The sequence below is a fragment of the Ursus arctos genome, unplaced genomic scaffold, assembly GCF_023065955.2.
Source record: "Ursus arctos isolate Adak ecotype North America unplaced genomic scaffold, UrsArc2.0 scaffold_3, whole genome shotgun sequence".
Classification (NCBI taxonomy): Eukaryota; Metazoa; Chordata; class Mammalia; order Carnivora; family Ursidae; genus Ursus; species Ursus arctos.
This window is the reverse complement of record NW_026622985.1, coordinates 20,185,420-20,213,120: the sequence shown is the minus strand read 5'-3', so window position 1 is coordinate 20,213,120 and position 27,701 is coordinate 20,185,420. Positions and strand designations below refer to the sequence as shown.

General features: G+C 38.2%; 2 protein-coding genes across 2 annotated transcripts in view; one reads left to right on the top strand and one right to left on the bottom strand.

The window, feature by feature from the left end:
• FGL2 (fibrinogen like 2) overlaps nucleotides 1-5,338 on the top strand; it is a 60,553-nt gene extending 55,215 nt beyond the window's left edge. Inside the window, exon 3 of the mRNA XM_026504203.4 lies at nucleotides 1,903-5,338. Within this exon, the coding sequence (XP_026359988.1) occupies nucleotides 1,903-2,609 (707 nt within the window). The 3' untranslated portion in view covers nucleotides 2,610-5,338. The remainder of the gene's footprint in view (nucleotides 1-1,902) is intronic.
• Nucleotides 1-27,701, bottom strand: part of CCDC146 (coiled-coil domain containing 146) — a 108,129-nt gene that overhangs the window by 68,253 nt on the left and 12,175 nt on the right. The window contains exon 2 of the mRNA XM_026504269.4: nucleotides 23,570-23,739. Within this exon, the coding sequence (XP_026360054.3) occupies nucleotides 23,570-23,728 (159 nt within the window). The 5' untranslated portion in view covers nucleotides 23,729-23,739. The remainder of the gene's footprint in view (nucleotides 1-23,569; nucleotides 23,740-27,701) is intronic.

Sequence of the window (27,701 nt, the reverse complement as noted above, 5' to 3'; positions counted from 1 at the left end):
TTCAAGGAGTTTATTTGCTAATGCCAGAGCTACATACAAACTAGAGTCAAGTGATATTAGTTCCTAATGTTTCAGTGCATTTAACTTATCTCTTCACCAAGATGTTTGAAAACAACAGCAATATGGCAGTATTTCCAGTGATGCTTTGTTCATTGGAAATCAGTTCCCTGTGGTTGGCTGACTGCTCTTTCTCGTGTGGCCACAAGAAATCTTTGAAAGATTTTAGCTTATCTGCAGTTCATAATCCCAAATATCTAGTGAAAACAGGAGCTTTTATAGATGGAATAAAAGCAGCTATGTGGCTTCATGTGTGCAGAACTTTTTGCTTCCAGTGACCCAAAAGCATTTTAAGGGAAGAGTTTTGGCATGCCAGGAGACCACAGACTTAACTACTACTACTTGACTTAACTACTTAACTACTACTGCTATGCCCACAAACCTCTAGCTGTGGCACTGGTTCCTCCAAATGCTGGCTTTCTACCTGAGTTCCTGGGACAGTGCTGCTGATGGTCTTGCTACACTTTGGAAAGCCATTTCTGCATTAGGACCTCCACTTACCATGAGCTAAGGTTGAAGGGATATGGTGCCTGGGACAGAGATCACATTCATTTGGAACAAGCACCTCATGTGTGCTCCATCCCTAGGGAATCAGCCAGGGATCTGAAGGTAGGCAGGGCTTTCAAGGACCACTGTTGCTCATATTCCTGGCAGCCTGTATCTGAATGTATCCTGCACTGCAAGGCAGAGGCTCACGTCTTGGTGAAATCTCTGGGCACACATTAAGTTTGATGTTGCGTGGCAACTTGTAATGATATGCGCAAGACCCTACCATCTAGTTTTGTACTAAAAGTTTGGGGGAAATATAGGAATACTCTAAAAACACATGGATAAATTTTTTTCTGAGTAGTTCATATTAAATTTACCTTATCTGGCCCAGATCTTCATAAGAAATATTTGAGCGTAAATATCTGTATTCGATTTCTACAGAACCATGTTAACTGATTATTACACTTACCCTGGATAACCAACCACCTGTTGTTTCTTTCTAGAAACCAAACATATGAAACACTGGCTAAATACTTTCCAGATAATAAGTTCAGAATAAGAAAACTGGTATATTATTTTAAAAAAAATTTTTTTACTTGATCTTCTTTATTTAGTTGTCAAGTGAGTAAAACAAATGTGAATTTATGATTAGTTGTGTACATTAGAATTTTAACACATCTTTTGGAACATATCCTCTAAAACTTTATGACAGAGGAAGGTATCGGCCCCTTGAGGTGAAAGGAAATAGAAAGAAACTTGGGCTTTTTCTGTATATGTGGAATGCAGTTCAGGGGAGTTGGAAACATCTGACCTTTAGGACCAAGGAATGCAGTAGTTAAAAAACAAACTTCACAGCCAGCCAGAACTCAGTATGGGTCCTGGTTCTGCCACTCAATGCTTCTGTGAACTTAGGCAAGCCACTGATTGTCTTTGAGCCTAAATATCCTCACCTACAGATTGGAAGCAATACCTACATCATAAGGTCAATGTGCAGACTAAGTGTGAAAATGTCAAGTCTTTGGCAGAATGCCAAAGGTACATAAGTAGCACTCACTAAATATTAACTAAATTACTAAAACTTCTTTATTGACAGGGATCTTGTTCGTTGTGAACATTATCACTACGATTACCAACCAAGAGCCATGTTGGAAAGCCTTGTCTGCTTTTATAGCAACAAGTTCTTACTCTGAGGCCTTAATAAACGTTTGCTAAACAGGTTCAAGTAAGTTTTCCAGAGCAGGGTTTCATTAACACCTTTGATTGAATTATCAAACTGCTTTTGTAAATATAAAGAATTTCTAAGATGCGTAGTTTTTATTAACAGAGTCCAATGCCTTTCTCTTCTTCCCCATTCAGTTCAACATCTAATATATAAAGATTGCTCTGACTACTACACAATAGGCAAAAGGAGCAGTGAGATCTACAGAGTTACACCGGATCCCAAAAATAGTAGCTTCGAAGTGTTCTGTGATATGGAGACCACGGGTGGAGGCTGGACAGTGCTGCAGGCCCGTCTCGACGGAAGCACCAACTTCACCAGAACGTGGCAAGACTACAAAGTAGGCTTTGGCAACCTCAGAAGAGAATTTTGGCTGGGGAACGATAAAATTCATCTTTTGACCAAGAGTAAGGAAATGATTCTAAGAATAGATCTTGAAGACTTTAACGGTGTCAAGCTCTATGCCTTGTATGATCAGTTTTACGTGGCCAATGAGTTTCTCAGATACCGTTTGCACATCGGTAACTATAATGGCACAGCTGGAGATGCCTTACATTTCAGTAAACATTACAACCATGATCTGAAGTTCTTCACCACCCCAGATAGGGACAATGACCGATACCCCTCTGGGAACTGTGGGCTCTATTACAGTTCAGGCTGGTGGTTTGATGCGTGTCTTTCTGCAAACTTAAATGGCAAATATTATCACCAAAAATACAGAGGTGTCCGTAACGGGATTTTCTGGGGCACCTGGCCTGGGATAAGTGAGGCACAGCCTGGTGGCTATAAGTCCTCCTTCAAAGAGGCCAAAATGATGATTAGACCCAAGCACTTTAAGCCATAAATCACTAATGCTCATTCCCCTGAGTATTCATTACCTAGTAGGGCAATTAATTCCTTCAGCACTTTGGAATATGTTTCATATTCCTTTTCTATGACTAAAACTTTATGTCTAAGCAGTGGGTCCTTATGCTGCACAGCATTTGAAATAAAGCTGAAAAAATACACATTTTAAAGGACTTCTTTGTTGCTGTTATACTGTTGTCCAAATGAATACTTGCAAAGCAAGTGGGAGTACTGAGAATTACACATTAGATTTATGATTTTCTTAATTTCTATTAATTGAGAAGTTTTCTATTTACTTGTATTACTCACTATAATTATGAATTCATTGTTTATTTAGCAGGCTGGATTTTTACACAAGTAATCTGAATTTTTATTATGACTTAAACACATTTAAAGGTAGATCACTCTTTTCAGGCCATCCTCAGTTATTGGGTATTTCTTTGTCTCTGAATGCCCTAATCCTCATTAGGAGATAAACTTTCTCAATTTATGGCATTTACTTTGGTTCATGAAGACCCTACAGTTCCCAGATGAAGGGAAATATATATAATTAAACCTGTTCAGGTACTATTTGTGAAATGTAAAATATTTGTCATTTAAAATATTTTGAAGGTGGCAGCATAATGTCACTCCTAAAAGCATTCAGAAAATTCAACCTTAAAGACCATTGTTCAAAGGTAACTAATTCACAGTTAATAACCCTTAGGTATTGGATGGTGAAAACTGCTTTAATATAAAATTTAGCTTCCTTTGCTCTGTATGCACAATAGTTTTTAATTTAAGATTGCTCCCTACTGTGCGTGACTACTGGTAGGCTTTCTTTAGGAAGGGTAGGTGTGGGTGGGGCATGAAGCATTTATTTATAGACTAGAATACTCTGAAGGCCAAAGCATTTATATCCAAAGCAATAATTTCATTAGAGGATTCACTTCATAGAAAGCTAAGTTTTATAGGACATAAGAATTTTGAAGTATATAGAATAGTAGTGCAAATATTATGTATTTCAATCCTAACTGGTGTATTACTTATTTTTTTAAAGATTTAAATACAGGTGTTTATTTCTTTTTAACCAAAATAAAATATCTGAAACTTTTATAATTCACTAATTCTGGAGTGTAGGTATCATTTTTAAAAGATTATAAAAAATAATGTGTCAAATTTCATCACTAAAAAGGGGTCATTTCAGAGAGAACAGTAGTATTCTGTCGAACATTTTAAAGATATTCTAGAATAAAATTTGAAATAATATACTATATGTGGGTCATAGAAATATATTTCATCTTTAATTTCTAATTTGTTTCTACTACAGTAACCAAGTTTTCAAAATAAACTCATAAAGATACAATTTTACTCCTTCGAAAATGATTAAGGAGGATAGCTGCTTTAGGTAACAAATTAACTTTTTCAAAAATTGCCCTATAATATAGAAAATTCTAACCAAAAAGAAGCAAGATATTCTTTAAAAAATACATGACATTCAAAAGTTTTCAGGTACACATGATGAAAATTAGGTTATTATGAACACTATTAAAATGTTAAAGCAAGAGAAATGCAGATAGAATTATGACCAAAATGTAAAATATCATTGTAGATTTCAAAGGCTTCATATCTACTCAATAGTTTAATAAATGTAAATGTAACTGATTTATTCTTTATTTCTCTTTCTTTTCTTTTAAAAAAAGAGCACAAAGATTTTGATATTATACAATGTATTTATTTCAGATAAGAGTGTTTTCATTTACTATATGTAATTTTTAATGTATGTGTAGGTTTAAGTCACTTTCTGTGATCAAAAACGGACTAATGAGGCAGGATCTTATCCTCTCAAACTTCTATTTCTCACAATCAAAAAAAAAAGGACTCTTCACAAAATAAGTTCTAAAGAAAATAGCTCATGTAGTGAGTGTCCACTGACTTAATGGAAACGAGGTATCATTTCAGGAGATTTGGCAAATAATTCATTAATCCATGTAAATACTCAAAAGCTTGTCCTTTTATCTTTTCACCTTATTTCAAAGGGTCAAATTTCATTTTCAATTATACTTTTATGGCACTTTTCTAATAGAAAGTTCTGTGACATAGAAATTCCTTTTTGAAATCATTTCGTGTCATTTATAAACTATATTTTATACTTTGATCATCTTTAACATGTTGATGGAAATAGATTATATCTGAGAGTCTTTTGCCTTAACATAACTATTCACTAATATATGTTAATGTTCGTAAATGTGGATTGATTAGTAACAAATATTTCAGAGTCTTGGTTCCATTTTAAAGGCTAATATTTGTTATCTTAATTAAGACTTTATTTCTGAGCTTTATCATTCTTTGAAAATGTTGACTAAAATTAGTCCTTAGAAATTCCAAGTGAAACTAATTTACTCATTGCTGAGAAGGAAAATCAAGTTTTTCTTATAAGCTAGTAAGGCTTCAAATGAACTAATGACACATCTGTCCAGTAAAATAAAGAGCTTAAACATCTGAAGCATGAAAGATATCCTGGTAACAAAATTTGCTGGTCCTTATTTTTGAATGGCTACTCAAGGAAAGGTTTTAAAAGTAAAAGTGATGGGTAATGTCAACCTGATAAGCTTTTGTTTAGAATTCTTATTTTCTTTTATGTATAAGTAGGTTTATGTCTTTAACAACCCTGTAAAAGAAAAGATTTAATCATCACATCTATTTATTTCTGCAGTGTGGAAACATTAAATATTACTGTTTGTAAAATAACATTTATATATTTACTCTTGTCTGAAAAGTTGCGTAGTGTTTACCTAATTAGACTTTACCTTTGACTCTATATAAAGATTTTAATGAGTTCTGTTTCATTAACAGGAAGACAGGGGCAAATACAGGAACACCATTATCTTATTTCCCTCCAGAATACTGTTGACACGTTGGAAAGACACAAGTTTCAGTTTCCTTTTGCAGCTTTCAGCTCCATCTTTTTCCATCATTAAAGTTGCTGCCCTGGCTCAGCCCTCACCCGCTCCTTTGGGTAATGCAAACGCTTGCTCAGAGTTACCCTGCCTCCAGATTCAGTCTGTTCCAACCCACCCTCCATTTCACTGTCACGGGGACTATTCAGAAATACACTTCTGATCATACTCTTCCAGCAACTCCTCATTTCCTACAGGATGAAAATCTAGCAAATAAACCCCTTGGCAAATTGATCTCTGCCTCCCCTTTCACTGTCCTTTTCTGCCACTACGTATACTCCTGCCATACTGAATGCCTTGTTGTTCTCGAATAATCCCCAGGTTTTCTGAGGTTTTTGCTATTTTGTGCGTGCTGTTGCCTTGGTAGAGATAGAATGCCATCCTCAGCCCCTGCTGAGTTACGTCTTACCGCTAGTGATTAAGAGCAAGAACTCAGGAGCTGGTCTTGTTAGATTTGAATTTCAGCTCCACCCTTTGTAAGCTGTGTGATCACAAGCAAAGTCACTTAATCTCACTGTCCCTTGGTTCTTTCAGTTATAAAATGGATAACAGTAGAATCTGCCTGGAAAAAAAAAAGATTCTGCCTGACAGAGTTATTGAGAGGATTAAATGAGATAATATGTATGAAACACCTAGAATGTGTGTGTGTGTGTGTGTGTGTGTGTGTGTGTGTGTGTGTGTGTGTATCATCATCATCCTAAATAGTTCTCTCTTTGGGGCAGTCTGTTCTGAGAACATTAGGAGGGAGTTGGTACCTCTCTTCTTGGGTCCTACACCATCCTGTATATTCCTCATTATACATTACATTATTCAACAAGGGTTCTACCTTGAAATCAATCTCTTCGGCTAGGATGTAGAGCCAATTTGAGACCGTGTTGTTATTCAAAATTGTTCATGAGTATGTTACCATAGATAAAGAGCTGTAGTGTAAAGAAGATGGAGTTATAACTAGGGAAGGAGCTGATACTGTCAAATCGGAGGATTTGGGAGGTTGTGAATACAGGTGAACACAGGCAAGAAGTGGTGGAAGCCAGGGGGAAATATGGCCAGAGAGGATAAGATATACTATAGATTGGGTACATGCACTGGCAAGCCTTTGTTACAAGGGGTTCTGGGAACATGCCTCTGGACACATGTCATGCGGAGGGGTATGGCAGTACCAGAACAGACAGTGATTGGTCTACCTGTGTTCCTAAAGATAAAAGTTTTTTTTCATACTTCTTATACCATATTGTAATTTTGAAATTAATTTTACTCATACAAAATCCATGAATGTTTTAATTTAAAAAGTTACAATTAGACTAAAGACCCCTTTGCAAACCACCTTCAGTTCCAATCTCCTCCCTCTCCCCAGAGGTAACAGGCAGCGTTGGCTGAATCCAAACTAACTCATTCTGGGTCTTGCCAAAATGCAATGTCTACTGAATCATATCTGTGCCAGGTTTCTTTTGTTTATTGATTGGGAAGAGTTGGAAATGAGAATAGAAATGAGGAAAATTGGGTTTCCTTGGAGAACTCAGTCCCCTGAATTCCCAGATGTGAATGCGCCTCCTTTGCTCCTTGAAGTGACCCCTCCCCCACATTGAGAAGGCTCATCTTGCTGGAAGACAGTGTTGCTTTTTTTTTCTGAGGGAGAGATCTTAATTGTCCTTTTAAGCTCCTTCATCCCACTCCTTGGCCTCTCCAGACCTGTAACCAGGGCATGCTCTCATGTCAATTATGAAGTCAAATTGGAGAAGAAGCCTTTACACAAATTTGCTTTTTTTTTTTTTTTTTTATCAGTAGAAAGCTGGGGAAGACATGTGCAGACAGATTTTGAGGTTGCTTGACAAAGGAAGAAAAAACAGACTTTCAGATGTGACTCAATCTATTGATATGGCAATATTTACCAGAAGTTCTGGATTCAATGGGCTAGCTTGAGCAGATGTGTTTGGTTCTAATAGTTTGCTTGATTAGTTGACACAAACCTAGTTTCAACAGCAGCTCATGCTAATTAAAATTAAGAAGCCAGAAATGCCTTGGAACTAAAGGACATATGGAAATAGAAATGTTGGAGTGGATTCAGGTGTAATTCATTCAAAAAATATTTACTGTCTACAACGTGTCAGACAGTCTTCTAGAAAGCCAAGCTATATCAGTTACCAAAAACCCTATGCTCAGGGAGTTTATATCTTACCAGAGGAAATGAATAAGTAAACAATATATAAGAAATGCCATAAAAAATTCAACAGGGCAAAGGAGATAAGGAGTATGACAGGAAGGACACTATTTTATATAGGCAGTCTGGGGAGACATTTGAACAGAAACTTAAAGATATGAGAGAATGAGCCAGGTGGATGGCTGGGAGAAGCTATCCAGGCAAAGGAAGCATCAGGTGCAAAGGTGCTTAGCATGTTTTCGGGTCAGCAAGGAAGCAAGTGTAGGAAAAACCGTTTAGGGTAGAGGGGGTTTAGGAGATGAGATCAGAGAGAACTTGGGGAGCTGCGGTTAAGTATGGAGTGGGGTGGCAGCTGCCAGACCATCTAGACCTTGCAAGTCATGGTAAGAATTCTGCCTTTTACTCTGAGTAGGTAAGAGCCCCAAGGGTTTTGATCAGAGGGGTACAGGATGTCATCCTGTTTTAAAAGGATCACCCTTGTTGAGTGGAGACTACACGGCTGGGAGACATGATTGAAGCATGAACACTAGTCTGACAGTGTTTGCAATGATCCTGGAGAGAGATGTGCACCATGGCGCTTGCAGTGAAGTGGATCCTTAAAATTTGCTGATCAAAGATCGGGGTGGACGGCAAAAAGATCAGAGATATCACAAGGACAGGATTTTGGCCGGAGCAGCTGTGAGGGATGGAGCTGCTGTTAATTGAGGTGGAAAGGGCTGCAGGGGGAGCCTGTCTGGGAAGTGTATCGGGGGTGGCGTCAGGTGTGGTGGTCAGCAGTTTTGAACATTCTAAGTTCAGATATGGATAATACATCCAAATGGATGGCGTTTGGATATTAGCATGATGTTCAGAGAAGACATCTAGGGTTCAGAAATACATTTCTAGAGGCGCCTGGGTGGCTCCATCATTAAGCCTCTGCCTTTGGCTCAGGTCGTGATCCCACGATCCTGGGATTGAGCCCTGCATCAGGCTCCCTGCTTAGCGAGGAGTCTGCTTCGCCCTCTGCCTCCCCCCCTTGCTTGTGCTCTCTCTGTCTCTCTCTCAAATGAATAAATAAAATCTTTAAAAAGAAAAAAGAGAAATACATTTCTATATTCAGAAACACTAGAATGTAGACGGTAATGCATCAATGGGCCTAGATGAGATAACCTAGTAAATAAGTGTCCACGGAGCAAAGACCTCCAGGGAAGACGGGTTGGAGATAAGGAGGAACCAGCACAGTTAAGCCCATCCACCCACCCTGTAACTGTCATTTCAGAGGTCACACAGCTGCTGCCTCATGGAGAGGGCAGAGATTTATTCCCACTGCAGCAGCTTTCTCTAGATTATTATTATTTTTTAAATTTTTATTATGTTATGTTAGTTCTCTAGACTGAGAGGTGCTTTTCCTTGCTTCTGCCGGCATCGCTATTTTGATGAGTTACTGGATGTGTTAAAAGCGGTGATGGTAGTCTAGACATGGTATTCTAGAAATCATTGCTCGTGACTTAGGCAGTCACTTCACAGTGAAGGGAGAAGGCAGTGACCTAAGGAAGCCTCAGATACTGCGTGTTCCGGGAGGCGGAGCTGTGTGCGGTCGGAGTGTTGTCATGTAGGATACTGTGTGTTATTGTTGTTTTAGAGATTTGTTTATTTATTAGAGAGAGCGAGCGCTCGTGTGAGCCGGGAAGGGGCAGAGGGAGAGGCAGACAGAGACTCTTACGCAGGCTCCCTGCCCAGTGTGGAGCCCAGCATGGGGTTGAACGCACGTCCCTGAGATCACAACCTGAGCTGAAACCAAGGGTCAGATGCCTAACTGCCTGAGCCCTCGAGGTGCCTCGAAATGGGTGTGTTTATGTCTGTGTGTGTGTGCGTGTGTAGCAAAAGAAATATGAATATGAACTAGGTCACAAACCAAAAAAATGTTCTTTGTTAACAGTGTAATGCCCAAATTTGAGTAATCAGGTAGAATCATTTTAAATCATTAGGGTACTAGTTGGCTATGATTATAAACCTTTAATTCAGGTGTAATTCATTCAATTACAAATAAACCTTGAATTGACCAGAGACCGGTTTTACTCTTTATTTTTAGAGACAATGATATTAAAACTCATTTCTTTCAAAAGCATCTTCCAAAAGTTATCCCAGTTAGCAATAACCGAAATCTTGTATTTGTAATAGCTTTCAAAGTGAAAATAGCTAGAAAATACACTAAATAGCTATAAATGAATCTGACTGGCAATTTTCACTTAATGTTGGGTCTAGCTGGAAATGAGTGTGGTCCTCTGTATATGGGTAGGTCCCCCCGTGGTGTGTACACACACATAAATACACAGACGTACGTGTATGATACACATGCGGGCTTATGTATGCTATTGTAACACACGCTATAATACACAAGGAAACCTGCCCATTCAAATAAAATAAATAATGCAGCTCCTACAGTCAAAAGTCAATACAACAAAATCACCATGGGCCAACAGCTAGCTTATTTTGAACGATGCTCTTTAAAATAGACTGCCGTAAAAGAACTTCAGGTAGTTTTCTTTAAATCCCCTCTAACAAATTCTATGCTATTAATGCTGCTGTTATTCCTTGAAATGTCCCTTCTTTACTGCCTCTCTTCTCCTCCACAACCCCCTAGCATGGCTCCTTCCACTCTGCTCCTTCTACTCCTTGACAACTTCTCTGTCAGGTCAGCAGCCTACTGTCACCATGTCCATATGTAATTCTGTCTCTGCACTTTTGCTCACCTGAAGTCCCAGGGGCAAACCAAAATTAAAGCCATGATCTAGCTAATTCATGATCAGCATGATCAGCATCGTCCTAGACATCACAAAGAACCTCAAAAAGATCTGTATTATTTTATTAGTGATTTTCAGAAGGAAACCTACACGATACCTCTGAGGATATAAATTCTTCTTTTGAAATTCCCCCCCAAAAATCATATTTATAAATAAACAGGCTTTTTGTCTTAGCCCCTTAATATAACTGATATTACACTTATATTTATTATTTTAATAGAAATATGTATCATTTGCCTACTATGTGTATACCATGATGCTATATGCTTATCAAAATATTTTGGATGTGATTTTTTCCAAATAATAACTATATAAACTCTCAAAATCTGAGTCTAATCTCTAGCATTCGAGGCTTTCCTAAGTAATTAAGGATGATACTATTTAAGACAAATTGTTTTTCGATTACAAGGCCTCGTACAAAGGGTTCACCTTATTTGGGACCATTCAGAATCTGAAAACTTGTTCAGTTTCTGTCTCTGGAAATTGGTTTTCTCATCTTCTGCAAGAAGCAAATAGCTTGTGATTATGTTATGAAAGTTTATCAAAGAAGGGTCCACAAAACTACTTGTTTACATTTATTTCCCAATCAGTAATGATCATATCACATTTTTTTAGTTAACTAAGGAACCTGTTTTAATTTTTGTTTCGAGATTCTTGCTTCTGAATACTAATAATTATAAGCAGCTGTCACTTGCTGAGTGCCAGTCACGTGCTGGACACTTTCCTTGGGGCATTTCCAATGTTCTGTCTGCTGTGATTAATGCTGCAAAAGGGAGGTAATGTTTTACATTCACTAAAGTCTTCCCTGAAAAACAAACAAACAAACCTCTGTTCCCTGAGAACTATTTATCATATGTGGACCATTACCCATTCTCAGCTTTCCCGGCTTTCTTCGTATATTTCTCGTGAAATGGGCTAATTTTCCATGACAAATTACCTATGGTGATTCCGAGGTACAGTACACACGGAAGGAAATCTCAGGGGCGCCTGGGTGGCTCAGTCGGTTAAGCATCTGCATATGGCTCAGGTCATGATCCCGGGGTCCTGGAATCGGCCCGCATCGGGCTCCCTGCTCAGCGGGAAGTTTGTTTCTCCCTCTGCCTCTGCCTGCTGCTCCCCCTGTTTTTGCACACACACACACACACTCTCTCTCAAATAAATAAATAAAATCTTAAAAAAAAAAAAAAAGTATCAGTATCACCCCTGCTCTGGCTTTCTGTGTGTATTTTTAAAGTGGAAAATGATTCCAGTTGAATCTCAATTTAAGGTGAGGCATTTTTTTTTTTGTATTTTCTAAAACAATTACATAATATTCTGCTGACAGGAGATATTTTAAAAATTAATACATTTTCAAGTGTGTTAATGTCCCTACTTAACCTAGTAGTTAAAAATTATTTTCTTTTTGCAGCTAAGTCAGAATTTATAACAACTCTGACGGAAAAGGCCAAACAAGTATTCTATGCTCTCCAAACACTATTTTACTTCCATGGTTACATGGCAGAATTCACTGATAAAAACATTCTGCTTAAGTCCAAAGCACTTTGTAAGTTCTTTGGAAGCCAAAAGATTTCTCATGTAAATGCCAAAGTTCTTAGTTTCATTTATTATATAAAATAATTCTTAAAAAAATGTAAATATCACTTACAAATGAATGGTATTAGTGACGGCGACTTTTTATTTCTGTCTTATATTCAGGTAAAAATGTTGTCTTTATCCGATCAAGTCAACGATTACAAACCAAGGGAGGCTCTGATACCATGAGTAGCTATGCGTGATGGACAGGAAGACTGACGCTTGTATGATGAATACAGAGCTGGGGTTTCACCTGCTGAACTACTAGAGTAGAGCTTCTCACTGTGTCCCTAAGGTTCTGCAGACGTATTTCGTGAATGCCAAAGGAAGCCAGGTAGGAAGAAACCACGAGAATGTGTGATGCATGAAACACTGTTCGCCTAGAATAGGTGTGCTTTCATTTTATATCTTGGGGATCCGCCTTACGTTTCACTTAAAGAAGAGGTTTTGTTTCCCAAAAAAGTATTTGAAAATCATTGCCTCCCTATTGCATATTCCTTGGGGGGGCTCAGCCGCAAAAATAAAACCAGAATAGATGTATGATGATTCTAACTTGGTATGATGTTTCTAACTTTAGACGTTTAAATCTCTGAGTTTTAGGTAGACTCGATGTGGTTAAATGCATCCAGAAACTCAGAAGAAATTTCTCCTCTTTAAGTTTGCTTTGTAAAGTGGTGATTCAGTAGTGTGGTTTTTTTGTTTGTTTGTTTTGTTTTGGTGGAAGGCTTTACTAATTACTAAGCACAGGCACTCTTGAAAATGGCGTGGTTATGCACATGATGGTACGCTAACGAAGAGTTTGCAGGGAATATCAAGACGAATAGCATAGGCTTCCTGCTTTCAACGTTCCCAAAGCTACTATAGTTTAATTTAAAAATACAGGACAAAAACTATAAGTGGCATAAGGTACAAGCACTACGCAGGGAATGGACAGCAGCAACAGTGATCTCACTCTATCGGGAAGTGGGACGTTCAAAGGTGGGCTCTGAGCTCCCCTTGAAAGATGAGCAGAATATCGAAGCGCAGAAATGTGAAGGAGAGCACTTGTGGGCTGGATATAGGAGGAGCAAGGGCCTCAGTGGGTGGGAAAATCAGGAGCGAGTTCGGAAAACAATAATGTGTCTAATTTGGCCGAAGCATGAGTTCTGTGGCCGGGCTCAGTAGCAAAAAGAAGGGAGAGGAATGGAGGAGACTGTAAAGGGATTTGCCTGTAAAGTCAAAGAGGTGACATCTGACGCAAGAAAATCTAAGGGAAGGAAAAATTCGAATCTAAGTATCTACTATCTCCCCTGCCACCTACTGATTGCTCCGTTCTGTGTCTGGGTCTGTGAGGTGATGGTGGGATACTGGGTGGGAAGGAAAATTGGGAGGAACTCTGAAGACCATTTTACAAAATAATGAAATGGTCAATGATGTCAAGGAGAAGATGGGTAGAGATACGGAGGGAAAAAAACCAACTTGGGGGTGGGAAACAGTTTCTGGGGGAGTTTTTAAAGAGGGGGTAAGAAGTGTGTGGGAGAGGCATTTGCTGTGACAAGGAATTTTAGGAAGTTTTGTTGCATGATGTGCTATGGAACTCCCTCCTCTGTCCCTGAAGGAACCTTCAGGATAATCAAAATTGCTTTCCAAGGCTTTCTGGAGGCAGATCAGTGTTTCCTTTCGGCTGTGCTGGGATGGATTTTAAGGTGGGAGAGAGCTCAGTTTTATTCAGTTCACAAACTATCTGTACAGAGCATGGGGTTCCCCCCGTGGTGCTGGGAGTGACAGGAGACGTGAAGGGGAACGCACCAGAGCGCACCCCTCTGCATCCTTCACCTTTGCAACCACCACATCCAAATCTGTTTTACCTACTATGCTTCTGTGTAAGATTCCCACTGGAAAAAAGTGATAGAAGCAGTTTTAAAACAGGGTGAAAACCACCACGGTAGACATTGAGGTACCCCTGACGGATAATAAGCTGAGAAGTGCACTCTTGGTGTAAAATGAGACTCAGAGAACCAGAAGGACTTGCTCGAGGTTGTGTGGCTAGTACATGCGGAGCTAGAACTAAGACCCATTTTACCGGCACCATTCCCCCACCCCAGCCCATCAGAGATTTTCTTTCCAAGCCACTGAGATTTAAGGTATTTTGAGCCTGTCCTTTCTTAGATGGCGTCTTTTCAGACAGCAAAGCCTCTATCTTTTTAATCTGAGGTTTGATGTCAGATAATTCTTGTACCCCTTTATTTCATATCTTGGATGCACCCCGGTGTGCCTGTTTGCCTCTTTTGGGAATCGGCGGGGGGGGGGGGGGGGGGCTGGGAATAACATAAAGAACTTTTGCTCAGAAGTTATTGGACTTGGCATAAGGTTCTAAGCTTGCTGCTGGCACCTCCTTTCTGTTTGCCCTTACATCAACATAAATGCCGGATGTAACAAAGGTTACACTACGTTGACTCAAACTATCAAACTATCGATGTATACAGGAAACACATTTAAGATCTCAGAGTGACAAAGGTCTTCTTAAAGTATGACACAGAATCTGAAGCTATAAAAGAAAAGCACAATAAAAAACAAATTTCCACATCAAGAAAAACCACCTTAAGCAAACGCAAAAGAAATCCAACAAACTGAGAGATTTTGCAATGTGTGTTATACACAAAGGCCTACTTTCTAAATGTATAAAGACTTTCTGTGAGTCTATAAGAAAAAAACTACACAATAGAAAAATGGAAAAAAATATGTGAACAGAATTCACAAAAAAAAGAAGTTACAAGTGGGTCTTTGTATTAACCATGGTTCTAGCTTCCGTAGAGTTGGTGCTGTCATGTCTGCTCTGTGTGCCTATGCGGGCCGGATACAGCTTATTCTAGACAACTTGATCATACACCTGAGTCACCTTGCCTTGGCCTCCAGCCTCCCTCACTCTCCCCCTCCCCCACTTTGAAAGGAGTCCTCCTCCTGGAGGTACACTCCTCAAATGCAAACCAACCAATCCAGAGTCCACACTCTCAACACTCTCCTTATTAGGCTCTCACATTCGGGCGCTATACACTTACCCTAATCACTCCAGAGCCAAGGACCAGATCACTAGGGACAGCCCCTATGCCCCAGAGCTCACTGAACTTATTCCTACTAACCAATCCCAAGCCCGCCTACCATGCTTCACCCATTCCTTCCCAAGAAAATCACAATCGAGGCTCTTGCCCAGTTCCTCCTTCTCCCTCTGCCTCCTGACTGCTCCCAGTGCTTCCCCATGTTCCCATCATTGTACCACATGCCCCCTTTTCTTAGGAACTGTGATTAATAAACTGTCATTCCAATGGCAACCGTCTCCTGATCTGTTTGCCTTCCTATACATGACATCTTCTATTAATACACTATATTTTTAAAACGGTCTTAAACATATGAAAAGAAGCTCCACTCCATGCATTTTACGGAAAGTGTAAATAAAAACTATGATGAGATAATATTTTCCTTCCATCAGAGTGGCAAAGGTCAAATGGTTAGATCATGCATAGGGCTAGTATGAGTAAAGTCACATTTATTATTGTTCTGGGAACATAAATTATTACAACCTCGATAGAGAGCACTTTAGCAATAACAATGACATTTCAGAATATACAAATTCACGATCTGGCAATTCTACGTGTGGGTATACACTCAAAAGAACTGAAAAGGAGGATCTTAAAGAGCTATTTGTACACCCTGTTCATAGCAAATAATAGCCAACAGGTGGAAATCACCCAAAGGTCCATAGACAGATGAATGGATAAACAAAATGTGGTATATACATACAATGGAATATTATTCAGTCTTAAAATGGAAAGAAATCCTGTCACATCCTACAGCACAGATGGAACAACACCAGTTTGACCTGCATGGGTCCACTTATATGTGGTTTTTTTTCAATAAACACAGTACAGTACTATAAATGTGTTTTCTTCTTCCTTATGATTTTCTTAATAACATTCTTTTTCTTTAGCTTACTTTATTGTAAGAATACAGTGTATAATAAGTATAACATGAAAAACATGTGTTTATCTACTATTATGTTATTAGTACGGCCAAGAGTAGGCTTTTAGTAGTAAGTTCCGGGGTGGGGTGCGGGGGGAGTCTAAAGTTATATGTGGACTTTCAACTGTGCAGGGGGTTTGGCACCCCTAATCCCCATGTTCAAGGGCAAATGTACATTCAAATAATTTTTGGGTTACTGAAGGTACTGTTTCACAAAATGCATGTTCTCTACTGAGAGCCACAAGCTGTCAAAAGTCAACTTACTTTTTCTCTCAAGAAATTTCTCAAAGGAAAAAATAATACGATTAAGTATTTCTTCCTAATCCTTATTTTAAAAAGCAACATCTGTTCACAGTGACAATTAAAAAAACAGCCGTCTGAATTTCGATTTTTTTTTTAAGTAGGCTCCAACATGGGGCTTGAACTCATAACCCGGAGATCAAGACCTGAGCTGAGATCAAGAGGCAGAGGCTTAACCGACTGAGCACCCAAGAGCCCCTTCAGATTATTATTTTTAGTATTTAACCAACTTACTATAACAGTTTAGCTGAAGAATCAATGAAAAATACAGAGGAAATTAAATTTCATTAAATATATAAAGAAAAATAAACACAGGCACACGCACATACACAAACTAGGTCCTCATTATGTCTGTAAAAGAATCAAAAAAAAGAAAGGGAAATTAAGGACAATTAACCACACAGAGGAAGGGACAGATGCGCTGCTTGGGGGTAGGGTCTTCATGACATTTTCTGCTGATTCCCAGCCCTGAGTCTGACATGTGCTCGATGCTCAGTGAAGATCTTAGAATGAGTAAAGAAGATCATCTCAGGAGACAGAGCAAAGATCAATTCTTCTCTGTCCCTGACTTTCAAGTCTCTTCTGACTCCCACTTGCCACTGATCACATGTTCAGATAGCAGAGTTTTCCTGACAACACCCTGGATTCCTGGCCAGAATCAACCTTCATGTTTTTCATTTCAGAAGTGCCAAGTATAAGGATATCCTAACATGGAACTTTCTTTTCTCTCCCCCCCCAGACTCTTCTGTGGTGTACGATTTTACTGATTGAATTTAGGGGTGTTAATCTACTTTGCAAAGTGGAATGCGGTTTGTATTCTTATAATCCTATTATAAACCTTTTTAATCTTTGTAAATAGATATTAGCCGTGTCAAAATCACAAATGTTTAAGTGCATTCCAAGCATGTCCCAAAGTCTTTTTCCATACTGGAAAGATTTTTAAATTTCCACCTTACTGTCAGAGTTAAAAAAAAAAAAAATCCAAAAACACCAAAATCCAAAAAACTTTATGGGCAACATGGAACTTATGTATTGTTTAATAAATTATCAGTCTGTTTAAAGTTTCTTGACAGCCAAAAAAAATCTTGAAAAATTACTCTTGCAAGGCTGCCTGGATGTCTAAAGGACAAGTGAAAACAGTCCAACAATAGCAAGACTTGTAGAAAGATTTTAAAAAGAGATTTAGTAGTTTTTTTAATGTGTATTCTCCACATACAGCTATTAATGAAGTGTGATAACTAAGAAACGGATAGAGAAGCTAAGGGGAAATACTTAAATAGAACATTAAATATTTACCTTTACTTTTTCCTTTTAATATACAGTTTACTTAAAAACTCAATTTGTAAAATCCTAAAATAGTAGTGTTTAAATGTATGAATGTCCAGTGAAGAATGTCAGATGAAATGTGACAAAGATAAAAATAATATCTTAAAATTCCTATTCCTTATGGAATCACTATGGGAATTAAATTACACACTTAAACTACATTGACTGTCAGCTCCTTGAGGGTGAGGATCTTATATTTTCACCTTTGTAACCAGTTGCTTGATTAATCATGTATGAAAGAAAAAGAAATCATTTTCACTCTTGAAAAACATTTTAAATTTCATTACAGATTAACCCAAGAAACTCATCAGTACCTATAGGAGGTCAAACCTAGAAAATGAAGGAAGCTTTAGTAGCGCCAGAAAATCACCAATATTTTCAGTAACTAATCAAACATTTTTATTAAAAAATTCCTAAAGTTATTTAATCTCTTACCAGCCTTGAGAGAATGAAATGTGTAAAGAACAAGAAGGTATCTTTGAATATGTGAATATTCCAGAGAAGCAGGAAATTAAGTAAATGATGGCAACATCTTTTTATAAAACACACAGTGGTAGAAGGTGTTGTTAAATCTACATAAAAAGCAGTCTGCAAAACTTTCAGAAAGCAATCTGAATACTAGTGAGAACCTTCTATGTCCGTTTATCCAGCCCAAGGACTTCCCTGGGAAACTCAAGGTCAGCACATTGGACGTTCCTCTCAAACCCGTTGCTTCTTCTGAATTCTCTGTCACTTAGAATACCATAATCTGGCCACTTTTCTGAGTCAGAAATCCAAGCATCAGTCCAGACTCTTTCCTCTTCCTCACTCCCTCCTCCCTGTCCATTCGGACTAGAAGTCCAGCGTTTCCTATTTCCTTAGTATCTCTCCCACGTGTATTCTGTCTCTTTCCCCATTGCCACTGCCTTGGTTCGGCCTCTCCTTACATCTTATCTTGATCCCCAAAATGGCATTCTTATTGGCGATATGGCAGGAATGGAACAGAGACAAATTCAATAGGTATTTAAGAGAATCAACCGATAGAATACAGGACAAAAGTTCAGGAGAAGAATGGATTTAGTTCTGAGCACGTTTAGCTTGAGGTACTTAAGGGTCATCTGGTAAAGATATTCCCGTACATGCGTGTATGGGTGTCAGCAAAGCTTAAGGACAGAGAAGTAGGTTCCTAGTGGACACCATGGATATGGCTGAAATATCTCCTCTCTTGTCCTACTCTTCCAAAAAGCTTTTTCTAGATCATCGCATTCCCACAGTGATTGTTCCTTCCATTCAATTCTGATAACTCTGATTGCACCTTCCAGGTTCACAGCCAGGTGCTGTATAGTGTAAATAAAACAATACATAATCCTTGTCACTGTATTGGACAAGAGTTAATATATGGCCCATCAGAGCATATGTTGGTATAATCTTTTAGGGAAGCTATTGGAAGTTATCTACTAAAGCTGAACATAAACCTGGACTATGAGACAGTAATCCCGCTCCTACATATACACTCAAATAAATGAATTCATAAGTAAAAGGGATGCATAAGAATGATCATGGAACTTTATTTATAATCCAAAACAGGAAACAACCCCAATCTCTAAACAGAATAGAATGGACAAATTATGGCATAATTACATATAAGGACACTATACAGCAGTAAAAAACAATGACTGCCACACACAATGCTGTGATGACTTTCAAAGACGTAATGGTGAGCAAAAGAAGCCAGACACAAAGAAACACATACTGTATGATCCCATCTATGTGATATCTAAGAAGAGGCAAAACTAATGTGTAGTGATAAATCAGAACTGTGGTTAACTTCGGTGGGAGCAATGACTGGGAAGAGTCTCAAGGGACACCTCCGGGTTGCAGGAAACATCTTGATCTGAGTGGGAATATGGCAGGAATGGAGAACAGACAAATTCAAGAGCTATTGAAAGGAGAAATTTAACTCTCAAACTGACAAAGAGCACAGGAGGAGAATTCAGATTGGGAGAAGAATGATGAATGTGGTTCTGAACGTGTCGGTTATAGGAACGTGGGAACATTCACCAAGCTACACACTATTTGTGAGCATCACTGTATCTATGTTACATAACAAAAAATATTTTTTTGATAACAAAAAATTTTTAAATAAAAATAAAATTGAGCACCATCAAATTTTCAATAAGACAAGAAAAATCTATGGAGCCTCAGGCCTCACAGGTAGGCAGCAATGGCAGAGTCGGGGAGCAGACGTCCAGCATTAACCCCCACAGTCCACTGCTGGGAACCGTGTGGCTTAGTTCCCAAGCACCACTTGGAGCATTCATCCCAAAGTGTGAATTAACACAGTGTAGTTCCCGCCCTGTTAGGTCTTATTGATTAATACAATCACAGTGTCAGTGCAGAATTCTAAATTTTCCATGCAAAATATGATACGAGAAGAAGATACTCAATAACTATCTGTTAATGACCTAGTAACAGGTGGCAGGTATAGCCTACGAACGCTCAAACAGTTGAGAGGTTGTAGGAAACACTGGCAAAATTTCTCCAAGGACATGGGAATTGAGCCAGATTCTAAAAGGTGAGGAATAGAGGCAGGGGTTGCAAAGTATGGCCTATACAAGTGTTCGATTTGATTTCTTTCAATGTGAATGGCACAGTCTTTCAAGGTGCAGTGTGATTGGGAGTATTTCTGGACAGCCATAACCTCGCATCATGCTTTGTGAATATGTGCCAGTCTCCTAGGCATCTGAATGTGGGAGAGTCCCTGCGAAGGAGTGCACCACAAACAGAAGGTCATGAGAGGCTAAGTGAATTATTAGATGGCACACATGGCTTGGGCCCAAATCACACAGTGCCATGAATACCATACTGAATATATTCCACAGGCAATGTTAAATGAGACGATGCCATGATGTTTTGGTAGTGTGGGCCAGTTGTGTGACTAGCATTAATAACAATAAATCCTGTAAGCGGCTTCTGGCTTTTTCGATGTGATGCCAAGCATCAGGACCTTTGGAGGTGGATTTCTGACTGCTTTCTTTCAGTTGCCATCTGAACTCTATTCTGGAGATGAAGCTTCTGTTTAGATAACCAAAGGACGGAAGCTTATATAAAATAGGTAAAAAAATTTGTCAAGACTCATAAATCTTGAGGAATGTTGAAAGAATTAGCAAATAAAGCTATAGATGCCAGTAGGAACAATTTCAGTGGTGTCTCTGATGGAAATAAAGTTGTTTGACACCAATAATCATTCTGCAAGTTTTTGTTGGCTTGAGGAACAGCTGTCATGCAGGGAAATGACTGATTTCATTACTGATGTAGTTTTACTCTACTCAAAAGGGTGGATGAAACAGTTCTTTGATGCTATAATCTAAGGTGGATATCTTAGGGGCTGGTCATACCCAGTGATTAATAACTGCAATTGATGCATACATGTGTACTGAGAAATTCTTGAGATATTTAATAAATTGCCACATTGAACATCAATTTGCAGAAGTTGTCCTAGGCTGTCCTTTGACTTTACAAAACAAACCTTTCATGTTTCTTTATCTATGCATTAAAAAACTTGACTATAATTTTTATTATTAGCATCACATTTAGTAGAAATGAACTCTAGTTTAGCCTTATTCTTTATTGGATAGAATTGTTAAGGGTAGTGGTATAAAAGCAGAAATTCTATTGCAAAAAGTTGGACATATGGTGGATTTTAGCAGAGATAGAGAACGCTGGTTACTTAAAAATATTAAGACTAGTGTGGATTCATGGCTTTAAATATATACATATAGATAAAGGAATAGATATAAATTTGTGGATAAATATATTCATGCATCTGTTGCCTAGCTCTGTCTGCTGAGAGGACTTAGAAGCAATGACGACCAGTATCCATGAGCATACCCAGCATTGAGGTTTAAGTTTGCAAATATATCATTCTCCACTAAAAGGAACCAGGAATCCTTTGAGAAATTTTGAGAATTCCAGGGTTGGAGCAAAGAAAATGCAAGATGAGTCTGGAACACATTCTTATGACAGAAAGTAAAGAATTACACAAAGAATCAAAGAGTCATGTCAAAAGGACAAGGGAGTCTTCTTGAAGAGGTGTATGATGGCCAAATCAGGGGAAATTGAAACATCAAAGCAAATAATGCCGGTAATGAATTATAACCCATTGAATAGAAAAAGAACTCATAGGTATAGATGATAGATAGATAGATAGATAGATAGATAGATAGATAGATAGATGATAGATAGATAGGAAAAAAGTAGATAGAAATAAAGAAGGTTCTTCCTTACAGTAGGAATCCAACCAACAAATGTAGAAGGAATAATGGAATTAGACAATCATCATTTGGCAACCATCATAATAATAACCAATTTGGGCACTTATCATCAAGAGATGTAAAACTAATGAGTGAAAATTTTAGGAGGAATAGGATACTTAAATCTCAGTCTCAGAGTATCTCCCCATAGGTGCTTATTAATTTCAAACAGAAAAATAACAACTTCACAGAGGAGAAACCTGGTAGAAGTCACTGCCTTAACCAAGTGATCAAAATTAACACCACCAGTAACAGGACAAGTTGATATCTTGCGTTCCTGTTATGATGTTGTATATATAAAATAAAAATTCAACAGCAGTGGCAGCAATTGTTTCATGTATTTATACCAACAAAATATTTGGGTGGGGATTTGGCTCTGTTTTTTGGTTTTGAATAAACTCTGATATTGTTCTAAGATTTCTTAAGCTTATTTTAATTTTAATTTTTTTAAAGATTTATTTATTTGAGAGAGAGAGAGCAGGGGAGGGGCAGAGGGAGACGGAGAGAATCCCAAGCAGACTCCCTACTGAGTGTGACCCATGGCGGGGCTCGATCCCATGAGCTGAGCCAAAACCAAGAGCTGGACGGTCAACTGACTAGCCACCCACACGCCCCTAAGCTTATTTTTATTATGACTATAAACTTACTTAGAGGTTTTATTCAGTTACATTTGCATAAAGTTAATAGTCCAGACTTCAGATGTCCTCTAAACACTTTCTGAAGTATATCTCAAGTGTGACAAGGTAACAGTTGCTTATGTTGTCAGTTATTATTTAAAAAAGAAACTCTTGGGGCGCCTGGGTGGCTCAGATGGTTAAGCGTCCGCCTTCAGCTCAGTTCATGATGCCAGAGTCCTGGGATTGAGCCCTGCTGTCAGACTCCCTGCTCGGCAGGGAGCCTGCTCTCCCTCTCCCTCTGTTGTTCCCCCTACTTGTGCTCTCGCTCTCTCTGTCAAATAAATAAATAAATAAAATCTTAAAAAATAAAAATAAAGAAGAAACTCTCCTCATATATGGACATTTCCTAAATGTTCATCTTGTTTTTTTTTTTAAATTAGACAATAAGACAAAACTCAGACAAAAATCACGCTTCCTTTTTTTTCTTCTCTGCTAATAGGAAGCAGTGTATTTTGACGCTCTACTGCTCTAGCTACATTTAGTTAGGTAAGTGTTGATTTTTCTATCATTGTATGTTAAGATCTTCTATCTTCATTTTATGGATGTAAATGTAGTATATTCAATAATGAAAGAAATTTGCTCTTTTATTTCATTTACCGACCTATGGAATCTACTTAGTTGACCACATATATGCAAATATTTATTATGCTATAGAAGTGTCAGAACTTACACCACTACGTTAGTCCCGGATGGTATGATAAGACTTTGGAAGAGAAGGTATGGATTGTTTTATTTTAATGTGCTTCAAACTGTGTATATTACCTACAGGTTACATGTGATAAATCACATGTAATAAATGTGATAAATCACAAATAATATTACATGTGATAAATCACAAATAATATTACCTTCACCTGATTTTTAAGTAGATCATGACTCAGGTTTTAGTATAGTAATACACAAAGAGAAACATACCTCTTGCAGACAAATGAAAGCTGGAGTTGTAGATAAATCAACACACCGTTCATCTTGGATATTAATTGTGGGTGCTACAGCATAAATGGGGTTCTCTTGATCCTTTTCATCTTTCTCCTCTTCCCCTTCTTGTTCTGTGTCTGTGGTACTGTCTTCCATTTTTCACAATTCTAAAATGAAATCATTCCATATTCAGCTATTTAGGGATATCTTCACCTATAAAGTAAAACTAGTGGAAAATAATAAAAGCAAGCAAAAGGCAACTGGAGTAAGCCATTTTCCAATGAAATCTAGGTCAGTACACTTAGCTATAGATAAATTATTATAAAGGCTGATTTGTTATAAAGATACTCTCCATTGCTACACTCAAATCAATAATTCTAATTTTAAAAAGTAGGCTATTTTTGCATTAATTGGAAAAAAAATGATATAACTAGAATGTAAGCTCCATGAGGGCAGAAACCTAATTTTGTTTACTGAGCATTATTGTTAACACTCAATTACTATTCACTGATTGGGTAAATAAATATAACTTTCACCCTTAAAATATAACACAAAGTTAATTCAAATTATTTTTGGGAAACTAAAAACCAACACCCTGCGGTGGCCGACACTGCCTGAGGCATGCACCCGTGCACCAGCCCAACCGCCTAATTGCTCGATCCCCCTGGCCACAGCTCAGGCCTATGCTTGTATGCCCTGCCTTGCCACCTCGCCTATATCTGCTGCCCATGTGCAAGCTTAATTGTCCCATCAGACTTCACTTACAAAACATCAGCTCAAGAATAAAATTAAGGCTATCAAGATGGTGACACTAGGGCATTAAACCAAGCGCAGGCCTTTCTGTATGATTGCACAAGTCATGTAGCCAGCCTATGAGCTGCCCAGTGATTTGCTCACATAGTCAAGTGGACCCAGAGCAGTTTCTAAAAGGACCTGTCTTGGCCTGCAAGGTCTCTCCTGGCCCATTTTTTGGTGGCATTGGGATAGTTGTCTTCTAAGAGAGTTGGTAAGAAGACTCAATTGCTTTAAAAAAAAAATGCCAATCTAATCTTTTGCTCTTTTGATCTCTGACACATGGGAATCTGCACTTAACAGAAGAGAAAACTTGGACTTTTCTCTTGCCAGAGAGGATAACTCCAACTGTCATAAATTAAAGGTCCGGATCTTCTGTTGAACATGTATCATCTCTCATGTCTATCTTATCAGATTAGCTACCCCTTGATGATGGGATCCCAGTTCTTTTAATATGGAAAGCGTGTTCTGTAATATGAATCTGGAAGGCATGGTAGGCTCTGGCTCCTAAATTTATTCGTCAAGTGGCCATAGGCATGCCATTTATTCATTAAGTTTCCTTTCCTCCTCTCTAAAATGCACGTCACGGTAACTGATTTTTCTGTTTCATAAAGAATAGACACAAATTAAATGGTATCACACCTGTGGACTTTTAGTTTCCATTCTTCTATCTCTAATTTTCTACCACAGACATAAATTACATGTAAGCTTGTTTTCTTCTTCCCGCTGCAAAAACACTTCACAGGTGGTAGCATGTACCTCCATTGGAGGCACTAAATGTCTGGTTGTCGTTCTTTTTTTTCTTTTCTCTTTGGCTTCATTCGGTTGTCTTTCTTTACGTGATGTTAATAGCCATTGATATTGTTTGGACTCCCACTCCTTTAATACCCGCATATTTTTTCAGTGCCATAAAGCAGTGTTTTAAAAGAACCTGTTGTTATTAAGGTATCACAACACTTCAGTTTTGGCAATTAATCACAGTTTATTGTTGAGAAGCTGAAAAGGTTTGATTACATATCTAGATTTGTTTGTGTTTATAAGCTAAAATATGTCGGTTCAACCATTTCATGGATGAAAACCTGTTAATGACTATCCCAGAAAAATATTTCCCTCTGAACATTAGACCATACTTGTTAATGTCAGCTTTTCCTTTAAGAAATATTTCAAATATCAACAAAAATAACAGAATGGCATAATGAGTCCTCAGGTATCCATCCACCAGCTTCAATAAATAACAATTCATGGACAATTTTGTTTTATCTGAACCCTTCCACTTACCCCTCCACCCTCCATATAATTTTGAAGAAAACCCACACATGTAGACTTAATAACATACCCCGAGGAACTCCGTACGGAGAAAACCCTCACGCCACTGCACACCTGCACGGCCCTCCTTTGTGTGGATATGCCACAAGCTTGTCAAACAACCCGCAAATTATAAACACATGGAATGTTGCCAGTTTTCTGCTATCACAGTTTTGCAAAGTATAGTACCCATATTTATTTAAAAATATATTTTAAAGGCTCTTGGGATTTTTATAATGGAGATGGCATTAACTTTCAAAACTTAATTTCAGGCCATCTTCTCAAAGCACTGCACTTAACATGTGGCACAGCTTCCCTAGGCGACGAAGGGTGAATTTGTACAAATGTCTCAGTCTGCTGAAGTTTTTCAGTCTCCAGTATCTTGAAAATATTCCAAATATTTTCAATCAGGTAAAACACTATGCTTTGGGAAGCAACGAAAAGACACTGTAACAGAGTTCTGACAGACATTATCAGACGAACTTTGACCTTTAGAAAAGAAAGGGAGAGTGAGTAGGAAAGTAAGAAAGCACAACAGAGACAAATGCAAAGTCTCATGTGAATTTAAAACTAAAACACGAATTAATCTAATTAAATAACAGGTTGGAAAGGGCTTAAGGAGATAGTAAAGTTTAACAGATTAAACAAATATTCAAGGATTCATTAATGTAGGATTGCAAAGCCTTGATTATACCGATATCACCATGCTGCAGGCAATAGGACGGACAGCTATAAATAAAGAAAATAGAATAAAATATATTCTCAGTCTACATGATATAAACAAGAGAATATTTATGAAACATCTAAATTCCTGGTGTGAGAAGAACAACATAGCTATCAAGTATAGTAATTCTAGAGACGTGTATCTCCGTAATACTAAGTCACTTAAGCCAATATTTACTAAGTTGTTTTATGAAGAGCTGTAATTTACAAAGAGGCAAGCAAGTTACAATATAAAGAGAAATCAAGGCAGGGAATAACTAGCTCTATATCATACAAGGTAAGGTAAAATAAACCTAAATAAAAAGCAGTGTTGTTCGGCCAACATTGAGATAAGCCTTTAAAAGCAGCTTGTAGCCTGGAATTTAGATTTTAATCTATAGGTATTAGAAACCATTACTTTTTTTTTTTTTTTGCATTGAGGAGTTATCTGGGCTTGTAAAGGTGTTGGTGATAATGAGAGGAATGTTTTGGAAAGGGTGTGAATTTGAAGGCAAGGAGACAATTTAGTGTTTGTGAGTCAGCTCCCTCTGCTATGGGTAGGAGATAGATTCACTGGGAAGCAAGGACCAGGTGTCTGGCCTCAGGGGCGTTCACAGACTGGTGAGCAAGGTAGAAATTAATCAGAGAATCACAGAGATAAAATGTAAAAATAAATATAACTGGAACTGGTGCTATGAAAGTGTGGACACAGAAAAAGGGTTACCATGCACGGCACATTTCCAGTAGGCACAATTCCCATAGCAAATGCCACAGAGAAGCAGCGCGGTTGGAAGGTTAGATGCTGAGGACCCGAGCTAAGGCGGTCCTGTGCTACGCTGTAGGAGTCCAGAGAAGAGAGGACACCGTTTTATGAGGCTTTCTAGAAGGGAGAGGACATGTATGGAGCTTTCACACAGAAAAGCAAAAAGGCTAGTGAAAGAGAAAGGAAGGTTAAAGCTTTAGTCTTATTCCATAAGAACTCTGAGCTTCTCTATTATTTACACTTTGTTTTGGGCGTTAAAAGATAAAGCCAAAATAGGAAGCTTACAAAGAATAATTAAGCAATAAGCATTGCAGGGTATGCCTGGTGTTGTAAGACAAACCACTGCTTCCTCTTCTCTAAAACCAAAGAAGTGATCATCATTTTGTGTTTTGATTTTGAACTCTTAAGGAAATTTTTCTTGACGGTTATAAGGAGCACATGCAAAAACCAAATGGTCTGTGCACCAGAGAATGGGGCAAGGATACACAAATGATGGTGACTTTCTGAAGATAAAAGGGCAATGCTTGCTTCAAGCAAGATGTAGCAGGAAACCATACTTTCGATCTT